Genomic DNA, 20,523 nt, shown 5'->3' on the forward strand with positions numbered 1-20,523 from the left:
CTGCCAGAAGGGCCTTGGTTCTCCCCTCTCTCCATTTTACTCTTACAACAACCCTGTGAGGTAGGTTAGGCTGATAGACTGTGATTAGTCAAGGTCACCCAGTGAGGTTTATGGCTGGTCTCTCAGGTCCTAACAGATGGCTTTTGTTCAGATCTGTCTGCAGTGCATTTGACATCTTTTCACCCCACCTTAAAAAAAACGGTGCAGGAGCCAAGCTTGAGTCCTTTGATGTAGAATAATGCACTGAATGTGCATACCAACTTTCATTTTGGTATTTCAGACTTCAAGGCAAAAATTTCATTGTGGTATTATTGTGGGTCTTATTTTTAAATCTGAGTGGACTATATGAAATATATATGTAAAAGGTGTGAGTGCTATTCATATCTCCATTATGCAGAGATTTACTCTCTCCCACTGTTAAAATGCAACTCAGTCTGCTGCTGAGGAATTATTATCAACCACCCATTTCAAGTAATCTGCTATTTCCCCCATTTCACCAACAGATCACTGCCTTAGAAATATCTAGGAATTATCTGAAGAGTACAGTGGCTGTGCTCAGATTGGAAACCAGGCCTGCCAGATCTAACTCCAACCTCATACACACGATTATAACTGATTTATCACCGTTTTCTTCCCATACTCAAGACACGCAGTAAAGGTGTTACAACTGAGAAATCGGGTGGTTTCATGAACCATCTGAAATTTGGATTTGGGACTGGGGAGAGATGTGCTGAAATCCTTGCTCAGCTTTCTGGATGGACAAATTATTCTCCCCTAGCCTAGCCTACCTTATAGGGATTCTGGGAGGATAAAACGGAATGCTGATTCCACATATGGTGATCACACTTGGAAGGACTGGCGGAATACGTGCGTGATGAAAGTAATGTAAAAACATATTATTGGCACAAAAATGGAAACAAGAAGAATTACTGATGAAAGAAGAGTGGCAAATGAAATTAATGGACTACTGTATTTTTCACTCTATAGGACGCACCCGACCATAGGACGCACCTTGTTTTAGAGGGGGAGAACAAGAAAAAAATAATTCTCCCCCTCTGCACAGAGCCCCTTCAGCCAAGCGGCAGGAGAAACGGAGCCCCTTCCATTTCTCCTCCCGCTTCGCTGAAGGGGCACTGTGCAGCTCTCCCTCCCTGTGCAGTGCCAGGAGAGCAAGAGGGGTCGGTGCGCACCGACCCCTCTTGCTCTCCAGACTTCAGCGAAAGGAACCTGAAGCCTCTGGAGCGTGGCGGGAGCGCTCCCACTGCACTTCAGAGGCTTCGTGTTCCTATCGCTGAAGCCATGGAGCCTGCATTCGCTACATAAGATGCACACACATTTCCCCTTAGATTTTGGAAGGGGAAAAGTGTGTCTTATAGAGCGAAAAATACAGTATGCAGAACTAGACAAATTGACAGGAAGGATTCGAAACCTGCGGGACCAGAGATTCTTAGAGGACTGGAGTAAATATTTGAATTATCTGAAAAGCAATTGTAATAAACAGATTATGCTAGTAGGATTGCAAGAAGTTTTATAAGGAGGATTCTGCGAAATATTGCAAGGAAGATTATGAAGAGAATATCAGTTAAGGATAATTAAAAGTAATAGAGAAATTAAGAAATGCAGATTAAGTGATAAAGCATGGAAAATCTTCAGAGGTAGTTGACAGAAGTCTCAAATATTGTATAAGATAAGAAGTTATGTTAAATGACTGTTGGAAATGATATGTTAAAAAATTTATAAAAATGTATTTTTTTTTAAAAAAAGAAAGTAATGTAAAAACAAATCTGAAGTCAGCCGCCTGCCCTTGAAGAAGAAAATGCCACTACTTCCACCTCATTCATTCCTCCTCTGCTTTCCCCACATGGCTCTGCTTCCATTTAAATGATCTGTTTTTCTTTCTCTGAAGAGATGAGATGTTGGCAGCGCAGCCACGCCTGCTGCTCAGCTCCCATCCATTCATCACTCGCCCCGACAGGTGAAGAGAAATGACCCACTCAGGCCGAGAGATATCATCAGGACTGCCCTCCCCATGGGTTTATAGAGCTCAGGTGTGTAGTCACCCTTGCTAATGATCATCATCAATCAGAGGCCCTGACAGCTCCGGGCAAAGAATGTGCGCCCATTAAGGGGGAAGAGGCTTAAAGCAGGAGACACCAGCAAAGGGGGGCCCCTCTTCTTGCGGCACAGTTTGTAAAAGGTATTGCTTAACCCCACTGTCAGGGAGCCGGTGGCCTTTGATGCACCTCCGTGCACTGACCCTGTTACCTTTGAAGTTCGCGGGAGCCTTGTCTGAAGCTTCGCGCTATTATTATGACTTCTTCACTTTCTTCCTAATGCATTTCTGGCGTTAACTTTTTAACTCCTGGAGAACCGACCCATTTGCTGGGCAGCTGCTCAGCTTACAGAAATCTAAATCAGCCCAACAGAAGAAGTGCATGCACACAGGGGAAAAGAGAGGTGTACAGCCTAATGAGGCAAAGAGTAGCTTTCTGCAGTGTGTGGGTGTATGGGTTTTCATTTGGAAAACAGCGCTGGGGGAAAGAGAATGGGGGGCCTTAGGTCCGTGGTAAGAACAGATACCTTCCACACAGCAGAAGGTGGCAAGTTCAATCCTCTGAATCTCCAAGTTGGGCTGTGAAAGACCCTGTCTGAAATCCCAGGGACCCCCTGCCATAGATCAATGGACGCACTAGCAAAGCAACTTTGTGTGCTCCACCCCACACACAGCAGAAATGAGGAACAGCAGATCTCGATGCACTCACTGACTCGCTCTTACTCCTTATTTATGTACCTAACCAACAGTTGTTAATCAAGAGCAGTTTCTGTAGCAAGTGGGAAACTGTTGGAAATTCCTCAACAGCTGAGCGGGGTGGAGAGAGGATTTACAGTAGGAAATTGCTCACAGTGCTTTATGAACTTTCAGGCCAGGAAAAAAATAATGAGCTAATTTCTATTCATGATTCAGGTAAAAGGTGAGAATGCTTTCTGAACTATTCTTTAAAAAGTGGGGTTGCAAACCTGAAAACCGTACCTTTTTTGCCCCCTGTTCCTCTTCAACACCATCTCCTATTACGATGTACACAGCTTTTCGTCCAAACCTCTGCATTATCCTTTCGAAACAGCTCTCTTTCCCTGCAGAAGAAAAACGAGTCATTATTTTTTCTGGGCAAAGGTGATAAAGGAACCGAGAGTCATTTGTTCTTTGTACAAGGGTTTAGGGGTGCATTCATCTAGCCCAGGGGTGGGGTACCTCAGGCTCCCCTGGCCTGTCTCTCTGGCCCTTGAAACTCTCCCTGGGCCACACCTAAGGGCTTTTGCTCAGCAGCCACACTTTGTGCTGGTCTGGATGGAGGAAAGAGAGGATTGTTTGAAGAAACTAGCCCTGCTTGGCCAGTCCCTGCCTTTGAGAACCTCCGGGGGTAAAGTCAAGCCACTGTGTTAGCAGCACCCAAGTGACCTCCCCAGGGCACAAGCCTGGAGAGTGTGTATGGAGGTTGTGGACTGCCCAGACAACCAGACCCCACACTCTTGGCACCATACTGAATTCCACTCATGGGGTTTATATCCAACACTATTCATACTCACAGCAGACCTACTGATATTAGTGGACATGAGCAACTTAGGCCCATTAAATCAACAACAATCTTTATTACGATCCAGAGACCCAACAAAACATTACAAATCAATACAGAGTTCATACAGCCTACCTCCAGGTTAATCAAGCACATGTAAGAGCTAACATCTTATATCAAAAACCTGACAGTACCTAACTACCGAAGGCTTTTCACCAAAGCCAGACTAAATGTCTTCCCCTCTGCAGTGCTGGATGGTAGGTTGAGAGGAGACTTTGCTCGTGTGCTCAAGACATCGATTCCATAAATCATATTTTGTTGCATTGTGTGAAGTATGAGCAGGCCAGGGCTGAACTGATACTACCCTTGCTGGTGCCTTTCCCGGGAAAATCAGAGACTCACTATGTCAGGCTCCTACTGGAAGACCGGACAAAAGCTAGAACGTTGGCAGTGGCAAAGTTTTTATCGGTGGTTGCAAGAACAAACGAGCCCTATATTCTAAACAAAGTGCTTGATTAACCATTAAATCAACAGGTCAACCCTGGATGCAACCAATTGTTCTTACCTGTCTTTGTTGCACTATAAATATTTTCAATTGGGAAGACAGTGCCTAGTCCATAAAGCAGGACTTTTGCAAGGGCTGGTATGAGCTGGGTTGTAGTCACCAAAACATTTACACAGTTGGGCCTGCAAGACAGAAAGCAGCGACAGAATTAAAGTCAACGGGGACCCCTCCCTTTCCACCCTCCCCCCCCCCCGAGATCTTTGCTTTTCTGCTCTATTAGGCTAAACTGGAAGCAGGATATAAGGTTTGCCAGCAACGAGTCCCTTGAAATCAGTGATTAACACAGTCAGCAGTGGCTAGACTCTTAAAACGTTTTTCTCCCTCCATAATTTATTATAACTCAAAACTAGCCTGAAAGAGGAGTACGTCACAAGTAATCACACACTGGGGATATAAATGGTGTAAAACTCCAATAGCATTTACACTGCGCCCCCCTTGGGCAGCTGACTCCCTTTATTGCTTTCCTGCTTTCTGCACAAAACTATTATATCTGGGAGCCAGGATTGTTCTGGTTTTAGATCTAGTTCCCCATCACATGTCCAGATGTGGCCCCCCACAAATTTGGCCAAAGGTGTCCTATAAATAAACGTGCCTCGGTTTGTTTGGAGAACACAAGAGGAAAGTAAAACTTCTTGCAGCCTGGAGACGACTCCTTAAGCCGTTCTTACCGGGAATGTATCAAATCCAGAGCTTTCAAAGCATGTGTTAGCCAGAGATCAGTCAGTGCTTCCAGTTCTGCTCTTAACTGCAGCCAGGTTTCCCTCTTAGGAGCTCCTATTAAACCTGTGGATAGAGAAAGCAGCGTTTGTAGCTGGTTCCAATGGGAAGGCGCGGAATAGCTTGCACATGGCTTTTGCAAAGCCATAGAATCATTGAGTTGGAATGAGCCAGAAATCCAACAAGTACAACCTGATGCCCAAAAGGCAGGGCCATCCATCCACCAGCCGCCTATACGCGCCCCCCCACCTGCGCAGTTGATAATCACCATGTGCCAAAGAGCTGGGAGCGAAATTGTATTGCTTGCAACGAAATGAAGCAGCACATCGCTGGTTGGTTTTCCCTCCTAAGCCACTTGTGGTAGAGCTTTCCTCCCCACATTCCATCCCACCCCCCAGCAGGCCCCAAGTCTCAGTGCTGCAGTCTCACACGGTTTCTCCTTTGAGTGGCTGCAGCAGCCTTTGCCAACCAGGTGCCCCCTCCCCAAGTTCTTCTTTCAGTAGCTGTGCTGGCTAGGGCTGATGGGGAGTTGGAGTGCAGCCGTTTGGCCAAGAATGCGCTACAGCCTCACCCAGCCCTGAACAGCCCTCCTGTTCTTCCGACTGCACAGAGCCAGCTTCAGTTTCTCTGGGGTGTCCTCAGGCAAGACTCCCTCAGTGGGCCACCTTAAATGGGAGCATCCAATTTAAGTGCTTTGGGTTTTTAAATTTAAATAGCACCTTGCTGGGGCTTCATTAAATGGCCTTTTCCCTTCCGACAGCTTTGGTGGGGCAGGGATTTCATGTGAATTGCAGCATGGGAAATCTACCCACAAATTACAGTCCTGATAATGACCCCGCCCCCCGGCTTGTACCTGCAATTTAAAGATTTAAAAACTAGACACGTTCATTGCATTTGTGCAATTAGTGTCATGCCTCATTTGACCTGTGATGCTCAAATTGTGTGCATGTTTCCCCCGAGTTCTCTTCTCCTACCCCTCTCTGCACATGCACACTTTCTTTACGGTTGTGGGATACTGCATTCTGAATCAGAGGTTCACAGCGAGGGGCTTCTCTCTTTCCCTATGAGATATTTTCCTTATCGCACCCGCCCTGTCCAAGGTGCTTGACACTTGCAGGGAAAGATGCAAGTGTTGGTATGTTTTCTCCTGCAGGAGGTCAAGCAACATTGGAAGGCCAATTTCGGTAAGAAAAGAAATCCTTGGGGAAAGAGGTAGGAGCCTTTGGCTAACTCACTTCCCTACATACCTCGGGCCAAACATTCATACAAGTGAGCACCATGTGTAGTTTGGGGCTTATGCTGCCTCAGAGCAGTCTTGAAAAAAGTTGTGTTGATGAAGTCAAAACTGGCCCAGAGTGGGTTTGGATTTTTATTGTTATTTTTTACATTTATCAGCTGTTAAATGTTTTATGTGTGCCTTTAAAAACATATTCAGCAGAACATGCACCATGAACTTAAACAATAACCATTAAAGGTGCAGGCCATTTCCTGCAGATTAGTGACTGTCTGAAAGGAGCCAATGGTCTGAGCTGAAGCAGACAGCTAGATAAGTCCAACCAGTTATTATTTCTTCAATCCCCCTGAAAAGCTGTGTGCCAAGGTCATTATTCTGGATATTAATGGCAGACAATGCACGTTTAAAATACCTGGAGGAGCAATTGCAGTTTCTCCCTCCCTCCTTTCCAACCCCTTCCTGCCTTTTTGGTGTTAGTTCTAGCTATGTGACAGATGTGAAGATGCAATGCTGAGCAGGTTCTACTATGAATGATGCTGGGGCTCCACAATGTTTTGTAATGGAATTGTGAAGGTGACTGGCAGGCTTTCTGGTGAAGCTCCCCCACTCCCTTGCCCAACCTGGACTAACTGGGCAGGCCTGGCCTCACCACCTTGGCTACAGATCATAGAGTTGGAAGGGACCCTGAGGAACATCTAGCCCAAATAACTAAAATGTATGTATATGCAGCTATCAAACCTGCAACCTTGGTGCTATCAGCACCACGCTCTAACGGACTGAGCTAACCTGAAGTCGTTAGGCAGTTTTTGGAGCCCCAGCACCCCAGGAGAGTTTCTATTAACCATGTTTAGTATTATATTAGCTTGATTAACAAGGTGATTTCCCTAACTTGAAGTGTTAGCCTGGGTCCATGACAGTGGGCTGCTGCTGAGGCAGATAACTGCTTTTCTGTATGAATTGAAAAACACCAATAACTAAAAGCAGTATAATGAAACCATTCCCCACTAGCAGATTCCTCTCTGGAGCTGCTCCGCGAAGATCCCAAGCAAGTTGGTGCTGATGGAGGAAGGGAATACATCTGTGTGTGCATGTCTGTGTATGAGTGTGAAACCCAAGACCAGTTCTCTAAGATCTTAAGTAGAAGTCTTTCCTAGTGCTCACACTCACAGAATCATAGATCATAGAACTGTAGCGTTGGAAGAGACCAGTAGGGTCATCTAATACAACCCTCTGCAGTGCAGAAGTATTTTGCCCAACATGGGGCTTCAACCCATGACCCTGAGATGAAGAGTCTCAAGCTCTATCAACTGAGATATCTCAAGAATTCAGGCCCTTTAAACTGCAGATCAGCGAAAGTGGCTCACCGGCCAACTTAAACCAGGCAATGTGGACCTAGCAATAGTATTTCTCCACCTTCAACATATAATAAAAGCAAGACTGGGAGTGGGGTCAAGAGCAATAACGACTCCAGTATTTTGCTCCAATGACAAAGCTACCCTTATAAGATCAGGCCATCTGTGTAGCCCAGCTGCCCCCAACCTGCTGCCCTTCAAATGCTGTTGGATGACAAACCCCATCAGCCTCAGCCAGCATGTCCAATGGTGGGATCCATTGTACAAAACATCTGGAAGGTACCAGGTCAGGGGAAGGTTGCCGTGATCTCTCGCCAAATTTGTTAGGAGAACTGAAAATTAAACAACGTCCCCCCCCCACTTTTTTTTGGTACTTCCCCTTCTCTAAATTGCAAAATATGCAAGCCGTTCTCTGCATCTGCTCTGAAGAACAGGAAGGCAAGAGTCTTAACAAGGATGCAAAGAAGCCTTCCCTGATGGGTTGGGGAGACACTTACCTCCGACATTGTTTTTGTAGGTGTTGTAAAGTTCTTTCACCCGCCGGTAGCGGAATGCTAATTTCCTCATCCAATCAACTCCCCCGTGAACTCCCGAGCCCAGACAAAGATTTGCTCCAGCGGTTGAACTGTGAAAGCCATCTGCTGAGAAATTATATGTGCTGTGGCAAAGGAAGGAGGAGAGGGGGAAGGAGTGAAATTATAACCTACGCTTCCCATTAGGACGGATAAACTAGACAAGAGGAAGACATGCTCCAGACTTCTGGCTAAACTAGAGTCAGTGGACGATGAAAAGAAAGTGTCCTTCTCCATTTGCCCTGTAATTTTGTCCTCTCTGCCTATGGTATAGGTATCAGTTGATGTACATTCGCTCACTGAAAAGGGTCATCTATTGACTCAAACTCTCAGCTAGTTACCATATGCTTTTATCAACATGCTGATGAAACGAAACATAAGATAAAGGCAATGAACGGTCCACCTGGAAATCGGCCTTTGCAAGTCCCCACAGGATTAAGGGTGTCTGAGCAAGCAGATTGTGAAAGCAGGGAATAACTGCACTGCAGTTCTGAGGCTACTGCATATATGGTCCTAAATCAGATTTAAAGCAACTTGGCTTTTTGGTGGCCCCATCAATGGGTTGGCCCCAGTGACAAATATTCCCTATATTCCCTTTGCCCAATGGGAACTTGGACCCCAATGGTGAAGGAATGGGATCACAAGCATATGGTTTGATTGTTGGAAAATTAATTTGAAGATAAGAGATGCACCCCTTTGTCAAGTGTCAGGTGCATTTAACTCTCCTCTGAAGCTTCTGGTACTGGATAACTGCTTGAAAATACAATAATGAGACAATTGCACTCTCCCCATAGAGCAGAAAAACTGGTCAGATCAAAGGAAAAATGGCTAAATCAAAAAGCCTACAGTATATCTCATTGGCTATTCTCCAAGTATCCAGAAATAGCTGGGGGACTAGTTACATTGCATGCTGCAACACAGTCGCCTTACCTTAAATCTTGCCCATTGTCGTCTGATGACACATCATCTATGTGTATCTGGTCACAATCCTGAAAACCATTTCCAAAAACAATCAGCCAGGAAATGAGTATTGCTTTGTAAAAACAACAATGGAGAGATTTTGTGCAACAGAAACCATGCTGAGGAAAGATTCCCCCAACAATTTCTGGTCAATTATAGTAATCACATTACAAGCAACATTTCAGTCAGATACCACATTCCCAGAACACGAGTTATATGCGGTTAAACACAACAATTCTCACAGACAATAAGGTCACTCATACAACTTGGTTACCCACCTAAGGGTAAATTGTTTCCTATTCATTCCAGGCAGTGTTGAAACATGCAAAGAAACATCATTGTCTTTCAGGAGGACAGCATGATTAATTGTTTCTATGCCTAAAGCTACAAACTTCCTTCTTTAGTGAGAACAAGGTTACAAGGAAAAGGAGACCAACACCAACATATATATCTCGTTCCAATAATGGTATTGTTGCATGTGTCTCATTTCTGAACATGGTGAGAAGTTTCAGGGGGAATGTTACCTGGACTTGGCTTACTCAGTATAAGAAAACACAGGAGGGCAGTGTACACAACATACATTTTAAAGCACCACCCCCCCCAATAGCAACTGTAGTATGTTAAGGGATTTAGGAATGAAAGCTTTGTGAGGGGTAAACCACAGCTGCCAGGACTGTTGACATGAATGTGCTTTAAATGTATGATGTATACACATCCAAGGTCTGTGGCATTTTTATAGCATTTGCTTTCAGTAAAGGTATCCCTGACCATTAGATCCAGTCACGGATGACTCTGGGGTTGCACGTTCATCTCGCTCTATAGACTGAGGGAGCTGGCGTTTGTCCGCAGACAGCTTCTTGGTCATGTGGCCAGCATGACTAAGCCGTTTCTGGTGAACCAGAGCAGCGCATGGAAACAAAAATTTCCCTACAAAAATATAATTGAAAGCAAACAGCAGGCACTCCTACAAGGCAGCTGATCTGCTACTCCACACTAGATGATGATGATGATGATGATGATGATGATGATGATGATTTATTGAATTTATATACTGCCCTATACCCAAAGGTCTCAGGGTGGTTCACAGAACAAAATCAGAATATAAGACCACAAAATATATAATCAAAATAAAAACAACAACCCAATAGCCCCCCCCCAAAAAAACACATTTTAAAAGGGCACAGGATGTCTCAAATCAACCAAAGGCCTGGTTAAAAAGAAATGTTTTTGCCTGGCACCTAAAGGCAAAAGTTTGCCAGGCAAACTTCCCTGGGGAGAGCATTCCACAGATGGGGAGACACTGCAGAGAAGGCGTGTTCTCATGTTGCCGCCCTCTGGACCTGTAGAGGAGGAGGCACACGAAGGAGGGCCTCAGAAGATTATCTCAGGGTCCGGGTAGCTTCATATGGATAGAAGATGATCTTAGGGTCTGGGTAGGTTCATATGTATAGATCTGGGGCCTTGCAATGCACATGCAATGAACAGCCTTCAGCAAACAGGTGCATACTCTGTATCCCACCTTATTAGCTTTTGCACCATATTTCGCAATCTCTGGTGGCTATTATCTTCAAAACAATCAAGCAAACTCCATCTCCTATCCTACTGATGGAAGAACCACTAATTCATCAGTGTTGTTGCACTCAGGTTCTGCTTTGGGCTTCCTATAGACATGTGGTTCACCACTATGAGAAAAGGATGCTGGACTAATGGGCCACTGGTTGGATCCAGCTGGTTCTTATGTTCTTATCACCAAGCTGTTAGTTAGCAATCTGCCTAAGAGAGGAATGCTCAGCCACAATAATATTTACACCACCAAACAAATGTGCTGATATGTCATTCATAGCATTGGCTGTTGTATATCAATGACTGGAAGAAGAAGAAAAACAGGGTAGTGATTATAAGTGCAGAACTTGAGGATGACGATTATTCCATGCTAATTAGCAGAGTTCAGCACCTTCGAACTGTGTCAATATAGAAATTCTTAAGGAACCAGGAACAGTCGCCTGCCAAAAACTCTTAGGGGATGATCATTTCTACTTGCTGAGCAGAGAGGAAATTGTGACAGGAAAACACTACAGGTATCAACCTTATTATTTGTGCATGCCTATAAAGTTATACAAAAACTTTGGAGGAGAAAAGCAACCCAAGCCCATCTTGGTAGATAACGGACTTGGAGTTCAGCCACTGTGAAATATGCACTCTAAAACCTTATCTTCCAAGTTCTTTATTGTCTGAGTGGAGGAAGCCTCAACCTCAAAAACTTTAACTATGTTATTTTAATGGTTTCTTTATTTGGTTTGACATTCCAAATTCCTAAAGAGTCAGGAAGCTTCCTTCCGTGACCCTTGCAGGGCAGAAACAAAAAAAATCATGCTGAAGTGAGTGTACATGCAAATCAGAAAGTTGCTTCCGCTGCCGCCCCCCCCCCCTTACCCCACCCCAAAACTATCATATTGACTTGGTATTTTCACAGAGTTGCAAAAGCTTCAAGGGAGGAAGACTTTTACTGAGTAACATTTAATGGGTAGGGTGGGTGATGGCAAAACTACACACTATGCTAACTGCATTTAAGGTGACCAGTTTTTAACTAAAAACACTGATAAGCATTTGGAGCAGAGCAGGTGAAGAAATATTAACTTTTTTTGACGGAAATAGCCCTGTGAAGCTGTTGCTTGCATCAGGAAGGAAGTTCATTAAGTTGTAGAGTTGGAAGGGTCACCTGACGGTCATCTAGCCAACCCACATGCCAGTGTTGGGCCTAACGTAAAGGATTCAACGGTCCAGCATAGTTATAGGTGAGCGACGAGATTATGGCTATATACTACATCTCCAGGATCAGAGGCAAGACGCTTCTAAATCTCAGGTGCTATGGATCATGAGTGCAAGAGGGCTATTTCCCTTATGTCCAACTTGTGGACTTCGCAGAGACATTTGATTGGCTGCTGTGGGAGACATGACTCTGCACTAGATAGGCCTTTGGTGTGATCCAATAGGGCTCTTTGTACGCTGTTCTGTTTTGGAAAGACAGATCAGGATCTGAGGGGCCAAAGGCAAGGGTACAGAAGAAGGCCAAAGGCAGAGTCCAGAGAAGACAGTGAGATGGGCAGGGCAAGATGCATGAGGTGAAGCCAGGGGCGGAGGAAGTGGTGTGTGGTGGGTGCGGGCCGCCCCGGGTGGCACCACTGAGGGCAGTGACAAAATGCTGGGCGGCACTCACTGTGGGGCCTGCAATGCGCCTGAGCCACGTGTCTCTCCTGGGAGAGACAGGGTGGCTTGGGCACCCGCAGACTCTGCACTGCCCAAATGGTCCACCCACCGCCTCCCCCCAGCTGTAGGGCAGCTGAGTGGGAGGAGGGAGGCAGACTCCAGAGGCCCCATGGTGTGACCTGTCCCTATGAGTGGCTCGCCCCGCCCCGGGTGCCCGAGTGGCTTCCTCTGCCACTGGGTGAAGCACCCAGATGCTGCACTGATATTTTCACTGATGGGTTGCTCAGAATAAGGAGCTGATTCTGAAATCTAGACTTTACAGGGCCCGGTGGATTCAGGTAGGCTGATACTGCAGCCTACGCCGCACCCCTCATACCCAGATGTTGGCCATGGTTGCCCAAAAACCCAGCACACTGCCTTATTGAGGCTCCTGATTGAGACCTGTCCCGACCCCAGGCCCCTTACACAATGCAAACATGGGATTCAACCCATGCACATTTACAGGTGTGTTTCTTTAAGCTTCCTTGACATTCCTTAAAAAGTCAAGGACCATCACAGCAGAGACACAGATCCTGCTTTCGCTGGCTTGTGTGCGTTACAAGCCAGACTTTTGCTGAAGGCGAATCTGATATGCCAATTCCATGCTGATAGTAATATCTATAGTTCCTTCCTTCCTTAGTCACTTTTCAGGCTGCATTTTAAGTGAGGGCTGACTCTACAAACATGGCCCGAGAAAACAAAATTAAAAGCACATTTCTGCTGGCACACTCGCATGCCTTTCCAAAATGATAAAAACATTCTCAGCCGTGCATGCGGATTGTGAAAAGCCACGCTGGAATAATATTGTCGCAGCCCACTCAACATGAGTTGCACTGCGCAGCGCAATTATGTCAGGGGAAAGGCATTTGTAGGGGGGGAATCTGCTTTTCTCATTTGTGAATGAATTGTTCTGTATGCTAACGTTTGACAACAGTAGCGATCACATTTCTGACTTAATAAAATACCATGACACTTAGTGAGACACTACCTCATAGTCCGTTGCCGACCGACACTATCATGTTACTGGGTAAAACACAGCAAAGCTGGACAAGGCAAGAATGTAGACCATATTTTACTACAGTACTTGGTTACCAGACTAATTTTTCATTCTTGCAGATTTTGCTTTTGAGACCTTGGTGAGCAACGAGGAGGATGTGAACATCTGGGTGGCTCAACATGAGGCTCCAGTTTGGCTTGAATAAAGTTTGGTAATGAGGACATTTCCAAGACCAGGCTCCACATCTGTTGGCTTTAACTGATATACTGAGATCTCATAGGGATCTGTGATTGCTGTGCCTCTTACAGGCCATGTGGGTAATTAAAATAAACCACAAGCACTACTTGTAGTCTCCAAGAGCAATTGCTATGATGCTGTAATGTTTAGATCATCTCTCTCTGGTGATCAAATGCGAATCGGTATCTATAAATAAGCCAACAGGAGATGGCAGGCTCGCAAGGGAAATTCTGGATTTTATGGGCTCCAGAAGTTAGAAGATAGGATTGTGATTTTGTAAGTTGTCAAAAAAAGAAGAAGAAGCCAAAATTCTTGTATTCTGCCCCTTAGGACTTATGCTTGCAAATGACACTGCAGTTTCATTCCTAGTATTGTAATTTTCTAGCCAGTATGGAATTTGAATGCATACACCCACACCCACCCTGATACTACAGACATTTGGAAATAGAAATAAAAGTAATTTACAAAGTTACTTTGATGCTCTGATTAAAATGTATGTGTTCCTTGTTCAAATTTTTAATTTCTTTTCTGGACATCTCAGCCTTAGACAGAATTACTGTCCCCTCCCCCAAAAGCCCATATTTTACAATATGAACATTGGTTGGCTCTCCTATACATATGATTTCACTGTCCAAGTAAACTTTACTCTAATAGATCAACATGTTAATGTGCTTGAGAATTTGGGCTGCTAATTCAAAGCATTGTTTTGGATATGCAGTTCTTTAAACGCTTCTCCAACAGGGCAAACAGACTTAAATTTCAGAATGCCCAGTTGAAATAATTCCATGAACATGGATGTTAAAAGTGCCAATACAATTGCACAAACAGGAGCAAAGCACATCAAAGCATCCACAATGTGTTCAGGGATTACATCACACTCGGTAGAACTTCCCACTTTCCATAGGAATGGAAAAACAAGAGGTTAGCTTGAACCAGGGACTAACATGAACAAAATTTACACCTCCCTGACCCTCATGGTCTCGCCACTCGTCCAGCCTCATGAATGCATCTTATTTACATGCTAACCTACAAATGAGCCTGCTGGACCAATTCAGTTTTGGGTTATCTAGTCTTGCTTACCTCTTCATATACCACTTGATGGTGCTACAACATACTGCAACTCTGGCAGATCAAACAGGGCACAATTCCCTCTGCTTGCTTTTCTACATCCCTCTCTTTCACTGACTTTTCTTTAGGCCAGCTAGACTAGATGACAGAGATGCAGTCCTGACATTGTCTTTTTACACAGAAGCTACATACTTGACTGCATCTGTGGCAGAGGAGGGGCTGCTCGAACCTTTCTCTATTATCTGTTTTTCTCCTCGGATCTAAGTCCCTCTCCCAGGAACATTTCTTCCTGCACAGGAAACATATTTATTTCCTTTAAGCAGAGAAAAGCACCAGGAAGGAGCAGTATTGATCAAGAAAAAGTGGCTCCATACCTGCCCACTCAACTGTTCTGTTCTGCGCAACTGGAACTTTTACAAGTGCCACTTAATGTTTGTTCTGCGCTAGCAGGAACCGATCCTTTAGTGTAGCAGCCCCTACACTCTAATATTAGCCAGGTGTGTCTGTTTTTCCTGTTACTGGTGCCTTCTAAAAACTGCTTTGTTCAGGAAAGCCTACCCAGAAGACATGCCACTTTATGACGTGTATTTGTTATTAAAACTGTAGATATTTTGATAATTGTGCCTATTTTTTATTTTATTGGCATTTTCTTCTGAACATTTTATATCGTTTCATGTAAAATGCTTAAAGGGACCCCTGACCATTAGGTCCAGTCGTGGCTGACTCGGGTTGCAGCGCTCATCTCGCTTCATTGGCCGAGGGAGCCGGCGTACAGCTTCCAGGTCATGTGGCCAGCATGACTAAGCCGCTTCTGGCGAACCAGAGTAGTGCACAGAAACGCCGTTTACCTTCCTGCCGGAGCGGTACCTATTTATCTACTTGCACTCTGATGTGCTTTCGAACTGCTAGGTTTGCAGGAGCAGGGACCGAGCAACGGGAGCTCACCCCGTCGCGGGGATTCGAACTGCCGACCTTCTGATTGGCAAGTCCTAGGTTCTGTGGTTTAACCCACAGCGCCACCCGCGTCCCTGGTTAAATGCTTAAGAGCGCTGTTTCTCTAAAAGTGGACTTGGGGACTTTGGACCACTTTCAAGCCTGGTCCAGTGCCTCCTGGCTTGCCTGTTGCTCCCACTAGCTGCACCCTTTGACTGGCCCAGTCAATGCCAGCAATTCCTAGCATGCCTAGTGAAGACAGAGATGTTCAAGAGTGGAGGAGGGAAAGGTAAGGGCCAGGGGTGATTTTCAAGGACATTAGAAATCAATTATGATTACAAGCAAAAACAAAATCTCAAAGCAGGAATGGAAAGGGGATAAGAGAAGAATGTTATTAGATGAAGAAACTGTAGGAGTCTAAGCAAGGAGGGATGTGAGTGAACTGCTGAATGGAGTGACTGGGGAGAACAGGTACAAGTTGACAACGATGGGCCAGGGTCTTTCACAACAATTCAGGGGGATAACTCTCTTCTTCCAAGCAAAATCAGTATGGATGACTGATAGAAAGCCATTCAGTTGGAATGAAGCTGCTATTTAGTATCATATGGGAGCTTCCTGCAGCAAAAAGGAAGCTTTTCCCCACTCCTCCTACATTTCCCAGGGTTTGGGGGGATGCTATGACTGTAAAAGTGGTAAAATGGTTCTTCAAAGGTATAGATGATTTGCTTTCTGAAACTCCATGGCAATGGATGTTATTTAAAGAAAGAGTAGCTGCGATCTCTCTTCAATTTACAAGCATATTGCCTTCCAACACAGGACTGCTTTGGACGTACCAAACTCCACCTTGCATGAGAAATTCTCTCAGTGAGCAAGCAGGGGGACTGACTCAAAGAGTTAAGGGGGAAAGGGGCTTGTGAGTCGGTTACTTTCTCTGTCCCCTGCCTGCCTCACCTTCCCTGAGAATTTTTCAGTGTGAAGTACCATCTTGTGCTCTGGGGAGCAAATGCAACGTTGAACACACAAATCGGAAGCACCTGAACACTCCTTCAGCATTTATGTATATTTAACTTTGCACAACTGCCACCTTTGACACTCTCAGAAATCAGACTCCAATTCTTATAACACAGGGTTTGCTCAGGCAAATAACCATTCCATCATGAGAAAAGAGAGTTGTGGTTTGTTTTTTTCTATACTAGCTTCCTAGAGCCAGTGCTGTGTTGTCTAAGGACATCTCAGCCACAAACTAATGCAAACTGCTCTGTCTAGCTGGCTAAACTAAGCATATTTTTAGCACTGCAATTGCTGGTTTGCCATGGGGCAATACACACTTTCCTTAGTCAGGGTCCATTCTGTAATCAAATTGCAAACAGAATTTGGATCCTTGCACCAAACAGATTTCAAGCTTTTGGTTTGCCTGAAGTATACTTAAAAAGACAAATCCTTAAAAAACAGCCTTAAAAAGATGAAGACTGTAACTGCTAAGATTTCAGACTGCAATCCTATACACATCTACCTGAGAGCAAGTCCCAATGAACTCAGTAGGACTTACTTCTGAGTACGTATGTAGACAGTCAGCCCCAAATGCCTTCTAGAATCCCAAGGGCATCATTTGCCCTCCCACATTTTTATAAAGTAGGGCATAGTATTGTCCTGTTTTCTGCAAGGTGACACCGGACCCATTTACTCAGATCAATAATGTTTACATAATTTATGCCATTCACATGCTGTTACCGGTACTTAAATTTATGCAGTTCACATGGTTTTGGTTCTTTGGGTTGTAGAATTCTTGCTTTTTGAACTACAGCAGGCCAAGAAACCCAAAATTACTGTTCTCTTATGTGGGATGGGAAGTAAAGAGGTACAAATGTTCAGGTGGTTAGGTAGAAGTTTTCCCTCCCTGTCTCATGGTGCTAAAAATCAAGGTCATCCAGTACAACTGATTGGCAGCAGATTTTGGGCAGACAATAAGAAGTACACCTTCACACGGCACGCAGTTAATTTGTGGAACTCGATAACACAAGACGTGGTAATGTCCTCTAGCTTATGAAGTCTATCAATGGCTGTGGCCTCCAGGTTCAGAGTCAATATGCCACTGAATCCTACTTGGTGGAAGCAGCTACAGGAGAGAGTTATTTCCTTCATGTCTCGCTTGCAGGCTTCCCAGAGGCATGTGATTGGCCACTGTGGAAAAAAGGATCCTGAGATGGATGGACCAATGGTCTGATCCACCAGGGCTTTACTTCTGCCCTCCCTGCTTGCAATGGTGTGTCTTCTAATATGAAACAAGCCCTTGCTTACCTCGTGGTGAGGAACTGACAGCGCATATGCTAATCCTCAGATGCTTTTGGGTGGTCTGTAGCCTCCTGTTAGAATCAGAAGAGGCCCAGATTTCTGGCTGCAGCATTGCAAAAGTTATGGCAACATGGGATCATGAAACAAGAAGGCCCAGTAGATTGTGGTTTCCACGATCTGGTGATGCCTAGTCCCTTTTCATTCCTCCTGACGGACGAGTGGTTTTTCATAATTGGGTCTAGCCATTATTGAACAAGTAAATCTCAGAGGCAAGTGCCACATGCTCATGAGACGCGGCTTCTCTTTCACCACAGCATGTATGAAAACAAGAACCGCATGCAGCTGGGATGAGAGCATTAGCTGCAGCTCATGATGTGCTTCCAGGTGGTCCCCACTCAGTAGAAACCTATGGGTCTCAAATGGGCAAAACTTTGTAGAAAACAGAGAACAAAAAAAAAATTGGCTTCTTTTCTGAATGAGCAAAAAGTGATGGTGGCTGTTCAGAAGGAGTCAGGCTGACACTTCTTTAATGCTTCCCCCCTTTTACTTTCATCCCTGCCAGCAGAGCCTGTTTTATTTATTATTGTCAGTGCTTTTTTTCTGGGGGGAGGGGGACACAGGGGTATGGATACCCCTAAACATTTTGTGAATCTAAGTTTGGCTTCATTGAGGGGCAGTATTTCAATATGGGTAGGAAAATGAGAGTACGCCTAAACATATATATATATTTAGAATGAAAGCACTGATTATTGTCATACAGTGCTCAGCTATTTCAGATGCTGTGATAATGATGAAGATGATGGGGAGGGAGGGAGGAGAAAACAATAGGCGATAATGATCTGCATCTATTTAGCTCTTGCTATGTGGGCTCAAAGCTAGTTTGATACATGGCCCTTGGCTCTGCAGGTAATTTAGCTTCACCAATTTATTAATGTTATGCTGATGATGATTTGGGTTTCCCTGCTGCAACTTGAGTGTTGCTTTTGTATTATTGGGTCTTGATCACATATATTTTCCTCCCAAACCAACTAACGAATGAACAACCATTCATTCCTGAAATTTAGCAATACAGACACACAAAATTGTGATGATAACCCTCCTTTCACTGCCAAATAACCAGGGAGGAAAAACATAAAGAAGACAGATTCAAATACTCTCAAAATATCATTTTACCTGCAATTATGTGCAATCCTATACAGACTTACCCAGGAGTTAAGTTCTACTGAACTCACTGGGGCTTACATCTGAGTAGACCTGAACAGGATTGCACTGTAACAAAACTTTGGTTATAGAAGGACAAATGTTTCCAAAATGGGTAGATAAAAAAGGACATATAAATTGAAATGAAACCAATACCTACCTCAAGGTCATTAAAAAACAGGTGTGTATCTGCAAGGTTGAAGATCATTTCTTCCATCATAAGGCCTATCCGGACGGATGTGGTGGTGTCCTGTTAGAAAGGAAAAGCTGTCAACCATTTTACTATCTTTGGATTTTGGGATTAAATTTTGAGAAAACATATGATACTGAAACTCTTCACTGGGAAAAACCAACAAAAAAAGTAAGAACTTGCACCAGAATTAGACTATGTAATGCTATTCCCTCCTCTGTTCCTGTCTATCTTAACTATATATATATATAAGAATACCCCTACACCTCTCTCTCTCTCTCTCTCTCTCTCTCTCTCTCTCTCTCTCTCTCTCTCTCCTATAAACCATGGCAGCACAATACAGATTTCTATAAGCCTTGCCCTAATTTTTTGCAGATTTCTGTGGAGGCATGTAATTGAATGGTGAGGTTAATCAAACAAATCCATCTGGGAGAACCTACAAAGCAGCAAAATGCACAGACAAGAGTGTATTTCTGTCAACCTTTGCGGCAAATAGTGTTGACAACGGTTGATGTATATACGCACGAACCTAAATTATTATACATTCTTGATGTAGCTGTTAATTAAAGAAGAATGGCTGCGGTTCCAGCCACATGGGTAACTTATGGGGGGCTACATTGAAGGAAAAGGAAAGCTCTGATAACTTGATTGCATTTGAACATGAAAGCTAAGGGCCATCATCATTTCTTTTACTCAAAAGGTTTTCGTTTCAATATCCCCCCCCCCCCCGGAAAACCTTTGTGGCTATAAGAAAAGCCAACAATAAACAGAACAGCACAGAGATTACAGAAACTGCAACTGGTTACTCAAAACGTTCTAAATCCCTTTCCCCACTACAAGTTACTGAATTGCATCTACTTTTTTCTTATATATTTGAGTACAGGCCCCTGCCTCTTTCCAAAGGCTGCATGTGCAGATCACATGGGTAAAGATTTCACCAGGTACGGTCCATGAGTGCAGCCAGACAGGGGAGTATTTGTCTGTCCAAACAGTGTTATATGAGCATACAGTGAGGTAAAAGTAGGTATGGGAAATCTCTTGTAGCTGCTGTTAGTTTTAGCACAACGGCCTCACATCTTCTCCTTTGTCGACACTCACTCAATATTACCCTCTCCCATCTTTCTGCCATGTCCCACCTTCCTTTAAAAAAAAAAAAATTTTTTTTCATTTAAAAAAAACCAACCACAACACAATAGCCATTTTTTATTTATTTGTTCACTTGATATAACCAAATTTACATACTGTTTGACAATAGTAATACTTCTAAGCCATTTTCTTTTCCAAGTGGTTTATGAATACACACACACACACACCCCTAGCAGTTTGAAAGCACCTCAAAGTGCAAGTAGATAAATAGGTACAGCTCCGGCGGGAAGGTAAACGGCGTT

At 44.2% G+C, this 20,523-nt stretch overlaps 1 protein-coding gene across 3 annotated transcripts in view; it reads right to left on the reverse strand.

Moving 5' to 3' along the window:
- Positions 1 to 20,523, reverse strand: part of EYA2 (EYA transcriptional coactivator and phosphatase 2) — a 129,731-nt gene that overhangs the window by 1,645 nt on the left and 107,563 nt on the right. For all 3 annotated transcript variants that reach the window (XM_081867781.1, XM_081867779.1, XM_081867780.1), the window contains exons 10-15: positions 19,106 to 19,195; positions 8,943 to 9,001; positions 7,938 to 8,098; positions 4,806 to 4,920; positions 4,138 to 4,259; positions 3,032 to 3,132 (exon numbers count right to left, since the gene is read on the reverse strand). In XM_081867781.1, coding sequence (XP_081723907.1) covers positions 3,032 to 3,132; positions 4,138 to 4,259; positions 4,806 to 4,920; positions 7,938 to 8,098; positions 8,943 to 9,001; positions 19,106 to 19,195 — 648 coding nt within the window. The remainder of the gene's footprint in view (positions 1 to 3,031; positions 3,133 to 4,137; positions 4,260 to 4,805; positions 4,921 to 7,937; positions 8,099 to 8,942; positions 9,002 to 19,105; positions 19,196 to 20,523) is intronic.

The sequence above is a fragment of the Podarcis erhardii genome (genome assembly GCF_964252035.2).
Source record: "Podarcis erhardii genome assembly, chromosome: 6".
Lineage (NCBI taxonomy): Eukaryota > Metazoa > Chordata > Lepidosauria > Squamata > Lacertidae > Podarcis > Podarcis erhardii.